Consider the following 20,325-nt stretch of genomic DNA (forward strand, 5'->3'; position numbering starts at 1 on the left):
AATTGGTTGGGTGGTCACCTGACAGGAAAAACAAGCCCTTCTTATGTGGGCCAGGGCTCTGTTCTGCCTTCCTTCCATTTCCAAAAGAGAAAGGCTTTGAGTTAATGACAAGCAAGTGCTGGGCAAACAAGACTCTCGACTGAGCCTTCTGCCTGTTCAGTGCTCCTCATCTGATTCAGAAGCATCGCTTTTTTGATAACTAGCACTGGAAAATGAAATCATCTGTTTGAAGTGAAGGGACTCATTTTTCTTTGCTTTCAGCCCATGTAAATATTTAAATAATACAGTATTAACATTTTTGTGCTGCTTCCCATTAGCTTGTAGATTGAGCCATACTCTGGCTGCCTCTCTGCCTTCCTGGAGGCAGTTTCCTTTAATTTCCAGAATAGTGATTTTAAAACTAAAAAGAAAAAAGAAAAATAACCTATCCTTACTTACAAGCATAACAGATTGTATTTAACTTTATCACATATGATAGAGATATATATGCTGTAAAATTAGGGAAAGGAACTTTCTAATAAACCAATGATTTGTGGAAACTTAGAGTCTGTCGTGATTGTTGCCCCATCCACTCAAGTGGGGAAGGGATGGAGGGAGTTATGGTTTACAAATAACATCTTGTTTGAAGTGATCATAGATTCTTATGAACCATATGATGTTTAGACTGTGCTTCTCAAAGCTCAGTCTGCCCAAGTAGAGGGGAAAGCTTATGCTGTGGGAGGAAGTAAGGGTTAAGTTTCTCTCAGTCTTATGGAGGTGTCTTGGAATGTGCACCTCCTTTCCACCCTTCCCCAGATTCTTTTTTTTTTTTTTTTTTTGCCTTGCTGAGCTGCATGCGGAGTCTTAGTTCCTGGACCAGGGATTCAACCCGTGCCCCCTGCAGTGGAAGCGAGGAGTCATAACCACTGGACCACCAGGGAAGTCCCCCAGATTCTCTTCTATTTCTATCCTGTTGCTCATTTTAGATGTACAATCTGTGTGTAGTAGAATGTATGGCAAATAGGTGCTCACTAAATGTGTTTGGAATTTCTAGCTTTGATTTTGGGGATTTTGGATGGACTTCAGGGCAATTGAGATGAGTCACCTGCCTGGCCTTTGCCCTCCAGATGGAGTTTTGTATACCAGAACCAGTCCTGAATTATTCTCCTCAACCCTTTAATACCACTACAGTGCTTGAGAGCTACCTGGTAGAAGGAAGTATGTCCTAATTGTTACTGAGCAGATAAAAGCCTCTATCTACTCTTCTGTATGGAAAAGTCTCAAAAGGCAGGGAAAGTTCAGCAATAAAAGCTAACCATAGGGGCTTCCCTGGTGGCGCAGTGGTTGGGAGTCTGCCTGCCGATGCAGGGGGCACGGGTTCGTGTCCTGGTTCGGGAGGGACCCACATGCCGCGGAGCAGCTGGGCCCGTGAGCCATGGCCGGGGAGCCTGCGCGTCCGGAGCCTGTGCTCTGCGACGGGAGAGGCCACAACAGTGAGAGGCCCGCGTACCGCAAAAAAAAAAAAAAAAGCTAACCATAGATCTGTAGTGATAAATTAGTTTCCTCTCTTCCTCAACCTTCAGGAAGGAACAGTACATGGTCTATTTCTTTCCTACTCTCATACAGCTGTGTTCTCCCCTTGAAAAAAGAGTAGCTATTCAACTTGAACCTTGGGTTGGATGCTCAGATCTATTTCTCTAAAATAGAAAAATCCCTGCCCTAAAAAGATGAAAATGAAAAGTGGGAATTCCCGGGAGGTCCAGTGTTTAGGACTCGGCGCTTTCACTGTGGTGGCCCAGGTTCAGTCCCTGGTCAGGGAACTAAAATCCCGCAGGCCACGTGACGGCCAAAATAAAGAAAATGAAAAGTGATTTTTTGAGCAGACAAGGTGTCAGTGAAAGATGCAGACACGTGTGGAGAGTATGCTGTGTGAAGGTATGTGCAGCTGCCTGATTCCAGTAGGGGTTCTATCTGTCTCAGCTGCCTGGGCTTGCAACATGGAAGTACTCCCTCTTCAACACCCTCAGTGACTAATTCAGGCCTTGTGAACCCTTTCCATTCTTGTTTGCCAGGGATACCTTCACCTCCCCCTTATCTCGTGTCTGAATTATTGCAGCATTTTCCTGGCTGGCCTCCCTGACTCTAGGATCTAAGTCCCTGTCCCATGTAAGCTTACTGGCTTTTCAGAATCAGAGTGCAGTTCATTTTGTACTCATTGCTTCCCAGTAAAATTGTAAGCTCTGAGAGGGAGGGACTGATTCTTATACTTCCTTTTTTCTCTTAATCCCTTAGAATGTTTTATGTAGAGTTGAACACATAGTAAACATTTTGATTATGTGTTCAAGAAAGAAAAGCAAAGTAAAATACCACTAGTAACGGATTATGCATCAGGATTTAGCAAGGAAACATCAAAGATGAAGATTTTTCTGTATATCCTCCACACTGCCAAGCTCAGTGCCAGGCACATAGTAGAAGTTCAATAATTTTTGACTTTATGAAGCCGTAGCATTCATTGAGAAATTCTAGGACTCAGGCTGATGGAACGGGAAAGTGACAGCAATGTGTCAGCACTCCTCTGCCTACTATCAACCCAGCTCTGACCCCAAAGGAACACCCAACAAGGAATAGAATCTTTATTAAATACCAAACTCTCCCTTCCCAAATCTGATCCTACCTGTTTCCAATTTCAGTTAATGATACTACAGTCCTACCAGCCAGCCACCAAAGCTTTGAATTACTTTTGACACCTCCCTACTACACAAAGGAGAGAGCAGAGATTACACATCCAGTTACTGATGTAACTGGATGTGTTATCTCTGCTCTCTCCTTTGTTCCTGCCACCAGTACCCTGGTTCAGGCCTCATCACCTTTAACTGAGAGGATGGTAGATGCCACCCATCTGATCTTCCCACTAAGTCCTGCCTTTTCCAGTTCCTTCTATCCATAGGCAGCTAGTGTAATCCAGACTGGTGCACAATTGATCATGTATCTTGTTCCCTGACTTAAAAATGCTTTGATTCTCCATCTCCTATGTATTAAAGTTCAAATTCCTTAAGATATTCAAGGACCTCCAGTGATTAGACCCCAGCCTTCCATTCCACTCTCATGCCCCAGTCCTCCCCTTTAGACACCCTATGTTGACTACTTGCCTTTCTCTATAACTGACCTCTATGTCCATCTGCTGCTCTCTTTGCTTATGTTATTTCCTATGTCTAAAAACCCCTTCATTCTCTTATTTCTTTATTGGCTGAGTCGGGTCTTAGTTGCGGCACTCTGGATCTTTCCTTGCAGCACTCGGGCTTCTCTCTAGCTGTGGCGTGTGGGCTCCAGAGCGTGTGGACTCTAGTTGTGGCCCACGTGGGCTCAGTAGTTGCGGCACTCGGGCTTAGTTGCCCCGCAGCATGTAGGATCTTAGTTCGCCAACCAGGGATCGAGCCGGCGTCCACTGCATTGCAAGACGGATTCTTAACCACTGGACCACCAGGAAAGTCCCCCTCTTCATTCTCTGACAAAAGGCAATGTAGTGCAATGGTTAAGAACATGAATTCAGACACGAATGTCTTTGACTCCTAGTTTTGCCACTCATTGGCTGTGTAAACTTGGGCTATTTACCTAAAACTCTGTGCCACAGTTTTTGCATTTATAAAATGGGCATAATAGTACTTATTTCATAGGGTTGTTATGATGGAGCAAATAAATGACTTCAGCTAGGCATCATCTCTACCTTTTTCAAGGCATCCTTTACTATCCCTCAACTGCAGTTATATGTGTTCATTTCTTAACTCCCTCTGGACTAAGTTTTTTAAGGATCCTTGACAGTTATCTTTGTATCTCTTCCCACTCAATGCCTTGAACAGAATGAGAATTTATTAAAAATGTTAGTGAAATGTGAGTTAATTTGGGGCTATACAGTATACACCAGTAATACAATACCACTCAGATGAGGACAGTAGGAGGGTGGAAGGTAAGTATATGACTGAGTTGAGTATTATGTGCCTGCCATGAGCTTGGCACTGGGAATTCAGCAGTGAAGAAGGCCCAGACTAAAGTTCAAGGAGCTTCTAACCTAGAAAGGGATAAGATTTTGTGCTATGTGCTAAGGTGGTGAATTATGAGGGCAAGGGAGGTGCTGAAGGGGTTCCAGAATGGCCCGGGTAGTTGGGCAGGGTAAGATGATGGTTAAGTTTGATCAGAAAATATAGAGCAAAAGGAAATGTGACTGTGTTCTTTACCCCTAGCAGATCTCTTGAATTTCCTTCCTGACAACATGCTTTTTGGGGAAGACATGAGATGCCAATAAGACTTGGCACTCCTCCTCCTCTGAGCATCCATAGAAAATGATCTTTCTGCTCAAAATTATTTCTTTTCTTTCCACTCTGTGAGCCTGCGTTTGCTTCTTCCATCCTCAGTGCCTGCTTCTATTCAGTCTGTCTGTCAGCAACGCCTACAATATGTTGGGCTCTTGGCTAGGGGCTGCAGAAAGGAACCTCACTCTCAAGGGATTCATGGACAAAATCCAGTGAACAGACCATGACTGAACGGTGTGATCGGTGCTGTGCCCATGTGTGTTAACCGCAGAGTACCAGCCTGAGGAGTTGGGGGAGGCAGCCCCTAGGCAATGACCCCACTAGAATCAAGTCTTAATGATTGGACAAAAGCTCTTGTCACCCAAGAAAGAGTGAGGCCTGCCTTCAATTGAACAACTGGTGCAAATCTCAGAGCTTGTGAGCCAGAACACCCTGGAATGACTCCACTTTATCCCCATCTCCTTTCCCCTTCAGCCAAGAGCCATTTGCCACCCCTCCCCCAGCACTGGCTGCATTGCTGTGGCCACATTAAGACTTGGCCCCAGATGGACGATGAGTGAGGAAGCTGTTGTACCAATATGGCTGAGTGAAGCTGCTGAAGGCCCTAGAAGGAGGAAGTGGATAAGTGCCTTATCCAAAAGGATACAGCAGCCTCAGGTCTTATCAGGGGGCAGGAGCTTCCTCACTCCTTCCCCCACCTCTGACCAAGTCACAATGTGCCTCGGCAGTGCAGGCAGCTGTGTGGGGGGAGGAGGAACTATAGAACTGGGGGCTAGAGTGGAGGTGTACAGACCAGCTGGTTCATGATTGCACTGTCCCAAGCAGGAAGCAATGGTGGCTTAGACTAGCATGGTGGTAGTGGAAATGGGGTGAAGATTCAAGAGACATAGTTGAAAGGCAGAACCAACAGGACTTGATGATAAAATACTCTCAAAAAAAGGGAGGAGTCGACTTTCAGCCATAAGCATCCACCCCCCAGAGTGGCCTCACCCCCTTCCTGGCAATCCTAGAAACCGTATGGGTCCAGGACCTAGAGCCCTTTACTCTGTCTACTACTCAGCAAGTGGGTTTCAGTTTGATAAGAAAAGACTTCCTGTGGTGGAACTGAAAGGAAGAGGAAGGAGCTAACCCATTCCTGCCTAGGAGGTTGTGGGAGAAGGAAGATGGCCAGAGCTTTGTGTCCACTTCATGCCCTCTGGCTTCTGGAGTGGGTGCAGCTGCTCTTGGGACCCGGTGCTGCACCTCCAACCTGGGCCCTGAACCTGGACCCGGTGCGACTCACCTTCTACACAGGCCCCAATGGCAGCTACTTTGGGTTTTCATTGGACTTCTACAAGGACAGCCGTGGGAGGTGAGCCCTGGGGGACTCCCCCACCATCACTGCATCTCTGGGTCTTGAGTTCCCCATTTGTGATAGAGGTTGAGCAAAGCGATTTCTAGGGTCTATTCGGGCTGAGTTCTTGTTAGGAATACTGGGGAGGGACTAGCTCAGGTGAAGGTGTCAACGAGAGGCAGCACTGGGGAGCTGGGCAGAGCAAGGACAAAGGGAAGACAAAAGTTGATGCTTTATTTTTTCCCCAAGGGTCAGTTTTATGACCCACTCCACCCTCATCCTTTTGAAATACAGAGAGGAGCACATGTCTTAAATTGACTTGCAGAACTATGAAATCGTCTATCCACACACCCCCCACCTTGCTTTTCTATTCCAACCCCCTCATCCCCATAAAAATTATAGATAATGGAAAAGAAGCAATAGGGCATTCATGGTTGGGATGGATCAGGCTGCAAAATCAGGCAGCTAAGATTAGAGTCCTGGCTCTTCCTCTTGATGGGAACTACCCTGAGCTAGTTACTTATTGAAGTGGACACTAATGTCCAGCTTCAGGGAGCGGCAATGGCAGATGGCCTTCAAGTATCAGCCCCTTGGGAAATTTCCTCTGCTGAAGAGAGCCACCTCCCCCAAAGCTCCCCCACTTCCAAATGTGGCCTAGGAACAATGACTGATCGATGAGGAGTGTGGAGAGAGGGGAAAGGTAAAGGTCCGGCTCTCTCACCTCAACTCCAGACAGTTCAGAAGGGTCCTTCTAGCTCCAGAGTTCCCAGGGCATTAGCCCATGGCTGTTACTGGGCCTGAATCTCAGCTCCGCTCCCTCCTCTGCCCACTCGTGCTTCTTTCCCCTCCTTTCCACAGATATTGGTCTCATGGGCATTACTTAAACATTCTGCAGACTAAAAAAAAAAAAATTATAGCATTTTTTTCAAGCACTTGTTATGTATTATTTGGGTGGCACTGTGCTGAATGCTCCTCTTACGTTTATTTCATTTACTTCTGACAGCATTTATTGGTTGGTATTGTCCACCTTTTATATACGGTACAGCTGTGATTTGAACCTAGATCTACTAGAGTCCTCAGAGGTGTCAGCACCCCACCACCCACTTTAGAGGTGACCACTAGCTTAATTCTTCGCCGTTAAAACTCACCCTCAGGAAGGGATCTGATAACAGTTCAGACAGACATATTAGGGTGCATATAAACCCATGACTTTTGGCGGCAGGTGTTGGGGAATGTAGATGTGTAAAGAGTTTAGGAGGTCTCTAAAGGCAAGGATATCAAACCCCTGGTGTTCAAATCGAACCAGATGGTTATGGTCTCAGCTTTACCCTTAATTCCGCGGGTTGCTGTGGGCATATGATTTCCCTCGCTGGAAGTCAGTTTCACTGACCATAAAATGAAAAGACTGGCCTCTATGGTCTGTGAGGTTTCATTGAGGAAAAGATGACCCAGGGACCCCGCCCCGCCAAGGCACACTGCCCTCCCGGGTAGTGCTCCCAGCGCGGGCACTGGGGAATGCGGTACGCCGGAATCCGCGCAGCGCTCACCTAGCTTTCTTATGCAGCGTGTCCATCGTGGTGGGCGCCCCACGGACCCTGGGCCGCAGCCAGGAGGAGACAGGCGGCGTTTTCCTGTGCCCCTGGAAGGCCGAGGGCGACCAGTGTACCTCGCTGCCCTTCGACCTCAGTGAGTCTCGCACAAGGAGGGAAAGGGAGGGGCTACAGGGAGAGCGGACAGCTGGGCTTCAGCACCCCACCCCTTCTTGTGCCCTCCAGATGATGAGACGCGAAGCGCAGGCACCCAAACTTTCCAAACCTTCAAGGCCCGTCAAGGACTAGGGGCGTCGGTCGTTAGTTGGAGCGACATCGTTGTGGTGGGCGCTACGGGACTGGGCTCAGGGAGCAGACAGAGGGCGGGGACACGTGGAGGGGGGGAACCCGAGTCCCGTCCCTTCCCCACTCTCCTGTGGCCCTGCTTCAGGCCTGCGCCCCCTGGCAGCACTGGAACGTCCTGGAAAAGGCCGAGGAGGCTCAGAAGACGCCAGTAGGTGGATGCTTCGTGGCTCAGCTGCAGAACAGCGGCCGCGCAGAGTACTCGCCCTGCCGGGCCAACATCATGAGCCGGGTTTACCAGAAAAATTACTTCAGTGAGCTCTGCTCTCCGTTTTGGCTCCGCCCACTCGCGGTGGTTTAGCCCCGCCCTTAATCTGATCCTTCCCTCCCACCAGCTTCCCCAAACCCTGCTTTCAGCCTGGCATCGCCCAGTGACCCAGCTCCTGGCTCCACCCCGCACGCCCCCGGCCCGGGAGCCGCTTAAAGGCCACGCCACCGTATTACCCCGGGGCCCCGCCCCCATATGACTCCACCTCCCGGCCCCGCCCAGGCCCCAGGGCCTGCTTCTTCACAGACCCTTCCTTCTTGCCTCCTCTAGGCGGAGACAAGCGCTACTGTGAAGCCGGCTTCAGCTCCGTGGTCACTCAGGCGAGTAAGGATCATAAACCGCGTGGGGGAGGCTCCCAAACAGGAACCCCTCTCACCTCCAGGGCTTCCTTTTCAGGCTGGGGAGCTGGTGCTTGGGGCCCCTGGCGGCTACTATTTCCTAGGTACGTGCCCATCCGTACACCTCCCTCCCTTCTCTCGGCCTGGGTAGACCCCAGGCGTCTGGGGCCCCACATCAGCTGTCCCTCGCTCCCTAGGTCTCCTGGCGCGGGCTCCAATTGCCGATATCATCTCGAGTTACCGCCCGGGCACCCTCTTGTGGCACGTGCCCACCCAGCAGCTCACCTTCGACTACAGCCACCCAGAGTACTTCGACGGCTACCGGGGTAACCCTGGCACCTCCCTTCGAGGCTTCCCAGCACTCTGTCACCGCCGGTCACGTCCTGCCCCTGTGGGAACTCCCCCTTGCCAACCCTGGCTGGCCAGCTCCAGCGCTAAGGCGTCCCCATCCTCTGCTCCCGCAGCTCCCCTTCCCCACCCTCTGCAGACCGCCCAGCTCCCATACACCCCACCTCGACCTCCCGCCCTGGATTCGCTTCACGGCCTAGGGCAGGTCTCGGTGGCCTCGATTTTCCCGTCTACACAATGCAGGATTTAGACAGAGTCTCCTCCCTCCCGGCCCCCTCCTTGCTTCACCCTCCCGGAAAGGCTAATTCGCGCTGTGTCTTCAGGGTACTCGGTGGCTGTAGGCGACTTCGACGGGAATCCAAACACTACAGGCAAGAAATTCGCTTAGGGGCGGGGGTTGGGGAAGCCCGGGAAGGAGCACCTCCAAGACCCGCGCCGAAATCTCCCTGGGATGAGGAATGGCGGGCGGGAGGCGGGTAGAGATTCCAAGGACCTCACTGGCTGGGCTCGGCTCTCCCCAGAGTTTGTCGTCGGTGCCCCTACCTGGAGCTGGACCCTGGGAGCGGTGAGTGCCCTCTGCCCACCGCTCAGTGTCCCGAAGGCACTGACTTTACTCTTCAGCCTGATACCCCCAACCTAAACCTCCTGCCCTTCTGCGGCGGGGGCGACAATGACGCGCTCCTGTGCGTTGTCCGCGCAGGTGGAAATTTTTAGCTCGTACCACCAGACGCTGCACCGGCTGCATGGAGAGCAGGTGGGGGTCGGGTCCCCTTGTGGGGTGGCCAAGGCTGGGGGATTGAGACCCTAGAGTATTCCGCGGGACATGGTGGGGGCAAAGTCCAAGAGAGGGTACCGAGTCCGGGGACAGAAAGTAAGGTGCGGCCGGGCTTCCTGCAGATGGCTTCGTATTTCGGGCACTCAGTGGCCGTCACTGACGTCAACAGGGACGGGTGAGAAGCTGGGCGCCCCCACCCCTACCCAGTTGGGTCCCAAATTACCAGAGGCGTTGACTGCCCTCGGTCTCCTCCTTTCCTAGCCCTCACTCCCACGTGACCACCGAGGGCAGCAGGAAGGCGAGGGTGGGCGAGATTGGGCTCTGGCCCGCAGCGTCCCCCTAGCCCCCCTCCCCACATAACCACCCGTCGGGCCTGCAGGAGGCATGACCTCTTGGTGGGCGCGCCACTGTACATGGAGAGCCGTGCTGACCGCAAGCTGGCCGAGGTGGGGCGCGTGTACTTGTTCCTGCAGACTCGAGGCCCTCACGCGCTGGGCGCCCCCAGCCTCCTGCTTACCGGCACGCAGCTCTATGGGCGATTTGGCTCAGCCATCGCGCCTCTGGGCGACCTCAACCGGGATGGCTACAACGGTAAGGGATGAGAAGAGCCCCACTTGCTACACAGGGGTTTACAGCCACAGTGATCATGGATTTGACCCGAGGGCAGCAGGAGCCAGGAAGGGCTTTGAGCAGGAGAGAGTTAAAGGAGACTCAGTGGGGTTTGTTTGCATTAGTCCAGGCAAAAGGTGGTGACCGCCCAGATGTGGGCTTTGGCAGTGGAGTTAGAGATGAAGGTGATTGCAAGATATTTACTACTTAGATTATTAGGACTTGATGGGTGAATGGATGTGGGGCTAAGAGAGAGAGAAGTTGGGTGGGTGATGGTTCTCTTCACTGCCTGGAACTCAAGCCATGCAACAAGTCTGGGGTGAGATCAGCAATTCAGCTCTGGACTCGTTTGATTTTTTTTTTTTTTTTTTTTTTTTTTTTTTTGCTGTGCCGTGTGGCTTGCGGGATCTTAGTTCCCTGACCAGGGATTGAACCCGGGCCTCTGGCAGTGAGAGCATCGGGTCCTAACCACTGGACTGCCAGGGAATTCTCTGTACTTGTTTGATCTTGAAGGGCTTGGGAGCATTAGGCAGACGTATCCAGAGAACATCTGGGTGTGGCTTCCCCCACTTCCAGCAGAGAGGTCTGAGCGGGAGATAGGGGATTGGGGAGAGTCAATGAGGTCCTGGGAGCTTGCGAAGTTTGAAGAGGCCCAGGACAGAGCCCTAGGGAGCAAGAGCATTTAGGGGACTCCCAGAGAAAGTGAGTCTGGAAAGGAGACAGAGGAATGTTCAGAGAGGTAGGAGGGAAACCAGGAGATCTGATAGCCCAGAACTCAAAGGAAGAGTGCTTTAAGCCGGAGGAAGTTGGGTCAGTGGCTCCAGATGCTGCTGAGAGGTACAATTAGATGGGGCTGGAGAAGTAAGTATTCATGGGCTTTTAACAAGAAGGAGGTCATTGGTGACAGTGACAAGAACCGATTCAGGGCTGGGTAGGGACCAAAGCCAGAATGCCAGGAGACAAGGTATGAATGGAGGGGAAGAACTGATGGCAGCCAGGGTAGACCACTCTTTCAACCAGTTTGTGAACAGAAAAAGAGAAAGGTGATTACTGAAAGGAGATGAGGGTCGAGGGAAGGTTATTTTAATTTCAAAGAATATGGAGTAAGTTGAATGTGGAGGAAAATGATCTTATGGGGAAATGGGGGCATGCAGTGAGCTGGAGGAGGGTCCCTGCAATGCCTGAGGGAGGCAGGGGTGGGATGCTCAGCCCAGTGGCAGGTGTAGGAGGGACACCTATTCCAGGGTCAAATGGGGAGAGGAGGAAAAAGTGGGTGTGGAGTTATAACACAACAGTTGGGCTGCTTCTCTTTGTGAATGAAGTGGGGGGCTAGGAGCTTGACTGAGTGGAGAAGGTTTGAAACAGGTGCTGAGCAGAAAATGCCAAGGGACTGCTGGGCAGCACCAAGGTCCCTAGTGAAGGCTGGAGGCCAGGAATTCATGGTGCTCCATATGGTGGGGTCTGGCCAGGCTTGCCCAGGACTGGCAATGGGGCAGGATGGCTGAGGATACAGTGAGGGTGACTGAATGATCAGAAAATAAATGAAGAGATGAGGAAGCCAAAGGTCAGGAGACAGTGGAGGCCCAGGGCCTGAGGACGAGACTGGTCTGATGGTCTATTTGGATGAATTCTGTGTACCTCGATCAGAAAAATCAATAAAGATTTTTAAAAGAAAACAACTGCACAGGAAACATAGCATAAAGTCAGAAGACAAAGGAAAGACAATTACAACATATATATCAAAGATTTTAATTGCTGTCACATGCAAAGAATTCTTATAGATTAATAAGATTATGATGATTATTAAACTTTCAAGAGTGATCTTAAAAGTTATTAGTGATGACGAGCCCATGGTATGACTCTGGATTTGCATGGTGGGAGTGGAATGGGGTGAAGACCCCCAGGTGAAGAAGGGGCAAATATTTAGTAGGTCTTGGTTACTTAATCTTCTGGGACTCTATTTTCTCATCTAAAATGGGAATAATAATGCCTAATTTTCAGGATTAAGTGAAATCGTGTCATTATATTTTCCTCAATAGATAGTGAGGGCTGTTATTGTTTTTACAATAATCGGACTTGATGGGTCTCCCTCCTACCCAATTGTAAACTCCTGGAGGGCGGGGCAGCTCTCTCCTTGACCCAGACCTCTGCATTCCTCTCCTGGTCCCCTGGAGTCTGCCTAGAGAAGGAGCTCAGGAAAGTTTTACATCTGGAGAGACTGGATAACAAACAGCTACCCCCTTTCTGTTGCTCCTTCCAGATGTTGCTGTGGCCGCCCCCTATGGGGGTCCCAGCGGTCGAGGCCAAGTGTCGGTGTTCCTGGGTCAGAGTGAGGGACTTAACTCACACCCTTCCCAGGTCCTGGACAGCCCCTTCCCCACAGGCTCTGGCTTTGGCTTCTCCCTTCGAGGTGCCACAGACATCGATGACAATGGATACCCAGGTGCCCCCGGACTGCCTCCAGCTAGACAGGAAGGGCTCTTGGGCATTAGCTGGAGATGCTGAGACACAGCCAGGGGCTTGAACCTGACCTGGTGCCCGACTGAGAGCTCTGACCTGTCTGTGGGGCTGGGGGGCCAGAACAAACCTTCTATGGGGGTGGAAGTGTGGGGAAGTGCTGGGAAGATGAGGTGAGGATGCCATACCCCCTCTAATTAACAATTCTGACACCTCCCTTCCTTCCCACAATGTCTATAGACCTGCTGGTGGGAGCTTACGGGGCCAACAAGGTTGTTGTGTACAGGTGAGCACTGACTCCAGGGGCGGGGAGAGGGAGGACCCACACCATCAGAGGAGACTAGGCCAGGCGGGGCCACAAGGCAAGCTTCCTGCATCTCACCAGGGCTCAGCCGGTGGTGATGGCCACTGTCCAGCTGCTGGTGCAAGATTCGCTGAATCCTGCTGTGAAGAATTGTGTCCTGCCCCTGACCGAGACACCAGTGAGCTGGTGAGGAGACAGAGGGCGTGGGCCAGGCAGGATCTGGGACCTCAGTGTGGGGACCCTATAGCCCCTGAGCCCCATTCACATCTTTGCAGCTTTAACATCCAGATGTGTGTGGGAGCCACTGGACACAACGTTCCCAAGAAGCTGCGTGAGTGGCACCATGGGGACAGGAGGGAGGTGGGCCTGGGCTCCCCTGGAGGCTGGCTGGGGAGACCCTGACACTCCCTGCTTGCCCGGCCAGACCTAAATGCTGAGCTGCAGCTGGACCGGCAGAAGCCCCGCCAGGGCCGGCGGGTGCTACTGCTGGCCTCTCAACAGGCGAGCACCGTCCTGGGCCTGGATCTGAGCGGAAGGCACGGCCCCACCTGCCACACCACCAAGGCCTTCCTCCGAGTATGCCCGGCTGGGAATGGGCAAGGCTGGGTGTGCAGAGCCTGTTCATCCAGCCCTGGGGCATTGGGCTGGGTGCTGCACGGGGTGGTCAGGGGGACACACGTATGAGGGTACATGGTAGCAAGATGGCCTGACTCTTGCCCCCTCACTAGGATGAGGCCGACTTCCGGGACAAGCTGAGCCCCATCGTGCTCAGCCTCAATGTGTCCCTGCAGCCTGAGAAGGATGGACTAGCCCCTGCTCTCATGTTGCATGGAGACACCCACATCCAGGAACAGGTAGGGGTGGGCAGGTGCAGGCGAGGGAGGTGGAGGACCCCTCCACCCAGAAAGTCAGGGTTAGGGTTAGTGTCCAAATCATATTGTGAACCCCCAAACCTAGATGTCATCTCTAATCTCTGATGTTACTCTCAACCCTGCTGAAAACCCCCAGATCTCAATATCCCCTATACCCTCATGTAAACCCCAAATGTCGATGTCACCTCTAAACTCTGATATAAACCCGTAAACCCTGATGTCATTACCAAAGCCCTGACATCATCCCAAACCCTGATGCAAACCCCCAAGCTCTGACGTCATCTCCAACCTCCTTTTCCTTCTCAGACCTTCTAATTCCCTAAGCCCTGATGTGCCCCCAAACTTACCCACACACCTGATGTGCCCCCTCTAGACCCGCATCATTCTGGACTGTGGGGAAGACGACCTGTGTGTGCCACAGCTGCAGCTCACTGCCAGCGTGTGAGGAGACCGCCCGCCCTACCCAACCCTGGCCCTGTCTACCCCTATGACCCCCCCTCCCCACCTGGCTCCTGATACTCTGTCCTCAGCCCCTCTTCTCCTGCCAGACCCTGGGCTTGGACCCAGCCTCCTCGGCTTTACTCCTTTCTCCCCACAGGACAGGCTCCCCGCTCCTCGTTGGAGCCGATAACGTGCTGGAGCTGCAGATGGAAGCGGCCAACGAGGGTGAGGGAGCCTACGAGGCCGAGCTGGCCGTGCACCTGCCTCCAGGCGCACACTACATGCGGGCCCTCAGCAACATCGAGGTGAGGCCCCCACCCCGGGGCACAGTCGGGGACCTGGAAGGTGCAGGAGCCTTGATTCTCATCTCCCACCTGAGAGCTCCCACTTCTCTTATGCCTTCCTTTAAAAGCTGTGATTTTTTTTTTCTTTTTAATTCGGAAGAGAACATTTGCTAATAGCAAAAAATTCAAGAACTCAATTATAAAACCCAAACCAAAAATGACTCAGGAAATAAATGTTAACAGGAACCTCTGTTAACATTTGGTGAATTTCCTTCCAGTCTTTTTTCTCAGCATCAACACTTTATTTATTTATTTTATTGACATAGTTTATAATAATGGGGTTATACTCCATGTAATGCTTTGTGGGTTTTATTTCCAAAAAAAAAAAAATCATTAAAAAGAATAAGGTGCTGCAGTAATACATAAAGTGGAATGTGACAGTCCTTGAACTCCCACCCTGGCATCCTCCTCTCCCTGACTTTCCAAGGGAGCTTAACTATATATGGGATGCTCTGTAACCATCTTCTTTCTCGGGACTGCCTCTCTGAAGGGCTTTGAGAGGATCATCTGTAACCAGAAGAGGGAGAATGAGACCAAGGTGGTGCTGTGTGAGCTGGGCAACCCCATGAAGAGGAACGCCCAGGTGAGGCCGCCCAGTCCTGGGTGCTGGGTCTCCTCCACCAGGGGTTCATACACAGCTGGGTTTTAGGGGCTGGGTTTGGAGTCAGATGGCTCCAGGCTAGAATCCTGGTCCTCCCACTCCCTAGCTGTGTGTTCTTGGGTGAGTGACACCCTTTCTGAGTGGGCTTCTGAACAAAATGGAGGTAATAATGGTGACCTTGGAGGATGAGGTCCACAGGCCACATTCAGAGTGGGCATTTGGGCAGTGACTTTGGCTCTCCCCATGTCTCAGATAGGAATCACGATGTTAGTGAGTGTGGGAAACGTGGAAGAGGCTGGGGAGCACGTGTCCTTCCGGCTGCAGATCAGGAGGTACTAGACTGGGAAGCACTCCATTTCCCTATCTGATCTCCACACAGAGACCCTCAGACACCCTCCATACATAAGGGTCTTCTGGGATGCCTGCTCTTTAGACTTCCCTCTTCCCTTTCTTCCTCAGAGACTTGTTTCTGAGTTTTGGAGCCCTAGGGGAAGTTCTTGTCTAGGTCTAACTTTAGTGTGGCATGCTGTTTGTGGAGTCAGCTCTTCCTGAGACCTCTGAAATTCTGGCCCAGCCCCAGAGAGTCCTCATGTTCACTGGCCTGGTGTCCCTGATCTGTCTCTCCTCATCCCCCTCCCTTACAGCAAGAACAGCCAGAATCCAAACAGTGAGATGGTGATGCTGGATGTGCCAGTTCGGGCAGAGGCCCATGTGGAGCTGAGAGGGTGAGAGGCCAGGGATGGAAAAGGGAGTTGGTAGGCACAGCCCTAAGGTTCCGGGGTCCTGGGCAAAGCCCCCCGCCAAGTCAGGGGATCAAGCTCACTCTGGGAGTGTCGGGCCCCTACAGGAACTCCTTTCCAGCCTCCCTGGTGGTGGCAGCAGAAGAAAGCAAGAGAGAGAACAGCTCGGACAGCTGGGGCCCCAAAGTGGAGCACACCTACGAGGTAGGGAGGAGCCTCCGCGCCCCAGGCTGGAGTGGGCGGGCCCCAGGGGCCGGGCTAGGTGCCGAGCCTCCTAACATCCTGCCGCCACCATCCGCCAGCTCCACAACAATGGCCCTGGTGCTGTAAACGGCCTCCGCCTCAACCTCCGCCTCCCCGGCCAGTCCCAGCCCTCCGACCTTCTCTACATCCTGGATATACAGCCCCGGGGAGGCCTTCAGTGCTCCCCACAACCATCTCCCAACCCCCTCAAGGTGAGAGCCTGGGTGAGTCCCCAGCCCAACAAACAGGGCCCCTCTAGGAGGGCTGGGAGATGGGCAGAGTGTCGGACCTGATGGCCTCTTTGCCTCCTCAGCTGGACTGGGGGCTGCCCACCTCCAGCCCTTCCCAGGCCTATCACAAGCGGGACCGCAGACAGGCGCTCCTGCCGGAGCAGGAGCAGCCCTCGAGGCTTCAAGGTCCAGTTTTTGTGGTGAGCAGGCTCTGTGGTCTCCAGCTGCGGCCTCCCTGGCGCCCAGGGGCAGAGGGGATGGGAGGCAGGGACGGAGAGGGGCGGGGGGGTGTGATGTAGGCCTCGTGTGGGCCACCGTGGTCCCACAGAGTCCTCCAAGTGAATAGGAAGGCTTGTGCTGGGCTTGTGTCTGGGGCAGGGTGGGGGTCACTTGCATATTTTAAGGTTTCCAGTACATTGAAGAAAATGAATAAACGCCAAAGCAGGTTTACAGAAAGGCTGGGTATTGAACGCTGTGTGATTGACCCACTTCTTTCCTCCCTCTCCCTGCATCTCCGGGACTGTGGGAGCAATCTCATTCAGAGATAACGTCCCAAGCTTGAATCTGAGTCCCTTCCCGAGGAGGAGGCCCGGCCTGAGCTCCCTGACCCCCCAGCCCCCTCTGTCTTGGGTCCTACGGTGAGAGGGTGATGGGTCAGGAGGGGCTGGGGACCAATGACACATCCCCTCAGAGCTGCGATTCGGCGCCCTGTACTGTGGTGCAGTGTGAGCTGCAGGAGATGGCGCGCGGGCAGCGGGTCATGGTCACGGTGCTGGCCTTCCTGTCGCTGCCCAGCCTCCGAAAGGTGGGCCGGGATGCGGGCGGGCGGGGCCCTCTGGAGGCGGGCACTGAGTGTGTTGGGGGAGGGCGGGGCTTCGGGGGCGGGAGAGAGTGAGGGCAGAGTTTACTTTGGAGGGGACGGGGTTAGGCTGGGGGCAGATCTCCCCAGAGGGGAGTCTGGGGCCGGTACTCCCGCAACCAATAGGCCTCGTGTAAATGGCTTTCACCGCCACCCCATCCAGAGGCCCCTGGATCAGTTTGTGCTGCAGTCGCACGCTTGGTTCAACGTCTCCTCCCTTCCCTACGCCGTGCCCGCCCTCAGCCTGCCCAGCGGGGAAGCTCTGGTGAGTGTGGAAGGATGGTGGCAGAAAGGGGTCCCGCGGGTCTCCCACTGGCCTTCCCCTGTGTCCCTGCCCAGCAGGATGGGGGCGGGGCCTCCCTGGGTCTGCGGGCTAGGACAAGTAGGTGGCTTAGCTGGGGGTCACCAGCCCTGAAAGTCTGAGTCTTTGGGAAGGTCTGCATCCCGGTGACTGAGGAGACCCGCGGGTCTCCCCTCAGGTGCAGACACAGCTGCTTCGGGTCTTGGAGGAGAGAGACATTCCGATCTGGTGGGTGCTGCTAGGCGTGCTGGGTGGCCTGCTGTTGCTCACGTTCCTGGTCCTGGCCATGTGGAAGGTGAGGCGGGAAGGGAGGGTGGGTTTCGGGGGGGGGGGGAGCCCGCAGGGAGGCAGAGGGAGATGGTGGCCCAAGTAGGTGACCCAGGGTCCATCTGATCTCCGTCTCCACTACTAGAATGTCACTCTCTAGAGGACCTCTTCCAGGGCACAGATCCCTGGGAGAGGTGGCACCTGAAAAAACTCTAAGGCCTTTAGACCCATTCCCTCTGAGGGCAGGAATCCCAGGGAATGAGCCCTGCCTTCAGGAATCCATTGGCCACCGAGAAGGACAGGGTTCACCTCCTCCCTGCTCTGTCCTCTCCGCCCCTCCCCCCCGACTGAGGTGGAAGACCCAGGTCTGATCCAGACCCCGCTTCCTGCTCCTTGTGAGGCCCTGCTGGGTCACTCCCTCCTCTGCGCCCGGACAACATGTGAGCCGTTCTCAAACTCACGTGTCCAAACCCTGGAAAGCCATAGTGCTTTTAGGGAAAACCACACATTAGACTTATAATAATCAAATATATACCATCACACACTTGAGTCATATAGAGACATAATCATCAGTACTTAAGAAAAATTCAGGCAAGAAGAAACAAAACATTAAAAAAATTTTTGTTACATGCATTATCTCTAAAGGGGGAAAGGCCTCCATTTGATCGTATAGTGGGGTTTGTGTTCTGTGCTGGTCCAGGACGAGGACCTCGTGACGGGCTGGTTTCCAGCATACATCCTCCACTGCTGCTCTGGGGCCTAAAGATCACCTTTACACCCTGTCCCCGGCCCCTGTGCACCCCCAGGTTGGCTTCTTCAAGCGGAATCGGCCACCCTTACAAGAAGATGACGAAGAGGAGTGATGAGCCCATGCATCTCTGTCCTAGCAGGAAGGCTGGGGGTGATGCCTGCTCTGTCCCTTCTTCTCCAGCAAGTACCCCCAGCTCTGGTCACCCATGGGTTGGAGCTGTTTCATGGCGGCTCCTGATGCCCTTCCCCACCCATCAGAGCCAGGTCAGCCCTTTCCTGCTGCCTAATAAAGAGGTTGAGTCCCAACCCCCAGCATGATGCCTCCTCTTGAGGTCAGAGGAGGAGAGGGGGCCTGAGGTGACGTTGGGATGGGGAATCTAGGGCTGGCAGAAATGAGAGCAGAGAGGGTCTCTGCCAGGGCAAAGGGTGCGAATTACTGTCTTTGGGGAGTGTCAGGGAGTAGAGAGCGGGGGTGGAACAAGGGAGAAAGGGTGGCAAAGCCTCCAAGTGAGACTGGAGGGGAGTGGGGTGTCTGAGGGTGACCGGGTGGGATGGGGGTTGGGAGCATCGAGAAGGCAGGCTGCGTCCCTGGTGGGTGGCTATAAACAATATTTTTTCCATGATTTTGAGGGAATCAAACCTCAAGATGATCTGAGATTTGGAGAAATAACACAATGTCCCCACTCATAAAAGACGGTGCCTAAAGCTGTGCTCAGAGTGAGGAGGGGCAGAAGGAGACTGAGTAGCCCTCAGTCTGAGGAAGGCAGAGTCACGGCAGGGATGGAGAGCAGGCATTGCTCTCCAGCCACCTGCTGTTTGCTGTTCCTTCTTCCCCGCCAAGGGGAAGGGTCTTCAGTTAGGAACAAGGGCACAGGTGGGGAGCTCACAGGAGGGCTGGGAGTGGAAGACAGCTGTCCCACCGCAGAGACTGGAGTCAGCGGATAGAGGTGGGGGGTCCTCTTGGAGACCTGAGAGGTTGTTGGTTCATGAGTTCAATATTTATTGAGCACCATGGGCCTGGTACTGTTCCAGTGCTGGGGTGGAGCAGTGGACAAAACAAGGTCCCTGAGCTCATGGAATTTACATTCAACCAGGAGTAAAGAATAAACAAATTAATGTATGGTCAGTGGCAGTCAATGCTGGGAGTTGAAATAAAGATAAGGAGATAGTGATCGAATTCAGTGGGTGTTGGGAGAGGGCTGACATTTTAGGGAGAGTAGTCAGGGAAGGTCTCTCTAATGAGGTGAGCAGAGAGACGAATGAACGAAGCAGGCAGCTGGAGGGAATAAAGTGTTCTAGACAGAAAGAGCAGCCAATGAAGAGGCCTGAAGTGGGAGCAGGCTTGATGTATTCAAGTAAAAGAAAGGAGGCCCCTGGGCTGGAGGCAGGAGAGGGGTCCAGACGAGGTCAGGGGTGGGGGCAGGGAGGCAGCACCTTGTGGCTGTGGCCATGGGGAAGACTTTGGACTTGATGCTAAGTGCTGGGGGAAGCCACTGATATACAGACTTACCTCACAAGAGCTGCTGGTATTTGATTTTACCCAAAGGGGTAAAAGGTAAATTCTGAAAAGAAGAGAACAATTTGACATCCATGCATGGCAAGTTCCAGAACAGGTTTCTAGTTGTGTGACTGTGACCATTTAGGAAAAGAGTAAGCTGTGATCCTTGAACACCAGCCAAACTCCCTCTCCCCTCCACCATTGTAATTGGATGGCCCCAGACAATTTATCTTGATCCAGCAAAGCATTTGGCATTTGTCCTTATAAACAAGACAGAAATGTGAGCTGAATGATAGAGACTCAGATTTAAAACCGAACAATTTTGATAAAGCTGAAGGAGATCTCTATGGGGGTGTCCCAAAGCTCCGTCCTTCCGCTGCCTGTGATTGTCATGAGTCCCTTGAATGGAGGCAGCGAAGCTGCTCTTCACCCTGCAGATGGCTTGGGGCTGAGAGGCAGCTCCAATACAATGGGTGATGAAGCAGATTCAAGGCAGCCTTGACAGATTGTAAAGTTGGGTTGAAACCAACAAGATGAAATTCACCAGGAATGAGTGCTAAATCCTGCGT

At 52.8% G+C, this 20,325-nt stretch overlaps 1 protein-coding gene across 3 annotated transcripts; it reads left to right on the plus strand.

Moving 5' to 3' along the window:
- Positions 1-5,434: 5,434 nt before the first annotated feature.
- On the plus strand, positions 5,435-18,406 carry ITGA2B (integrin subunit alpha 2b; the record flags this gene model as incomplete). Of its 3 annotated transcripts, none has more annotated exons than XM_082861379.1 (30): positions 5,435-5,637; positions 7,184-7,305; positions 7,395-7,492; positions 7,600-7,765; positions 8,050-8,099; positions 8,176-8,221; positions 8,315-8,443; positions 8,789-8,836; positions 8,987-9,030; positions 9,166-9,219; positions 9,363-9,415; positions 9,620-9,831; positions 12,110-12,292; positions 12,547-12,592; positions 12,692-12,796; positions 12,886-12,941; positions 13,035-13,186; positions 13,339-13,464; positions 13,856-13,923; positions 14,081-14,228; positions 14,758-14,850; positions 15,121-15,200; positions 15,513-15,593; positions 15,716-15,812; positions 15,911-16,063; positions 16,165-16,281; positions 16,773-16,886; positions 17,104-17,205; positions 17,420-17,536; positions 18,315-18,406. In XM_082861379.1, 30 exons carry the CDS (start codon positions 5,450-5,452, stop codon positions 18,369-18,371), a joined length of 3,105 nt encoding a protein of 1,034 aa, XP_082717505.1. The 3 variants fall into 3 exon arrangements, with proteins under 3 accessions (XP_082717505.1, XP_082717506.1, XP_082717507.1); XM_082861380.1 differs by having other exon boundaries at positions 5,450-5,637; positions 16,752-16,886; XM_082861381.1 differs by lacking the exon at positions 18,315-18,406 and adding an exon at positions 18,209-18,271 and having other exon boundaries at positions 5,450-5,637.
- Between the last annotated feature and the right edge of the window lie 1,919 nt (positions 18,407-20,325).

This window comes from Leucopleurus acutus (genome assembly GCF_964270905.1).
Source record: "Leucopleurus acutus genome assembly, chromosome: 19".
NCBI classification, from domain to species: Eukaryota; Metazoa; Chordata; class Mammalia; order Artiodactyla; family Delphinidae; genus Leucopleurus; species Leucopleurus acutus.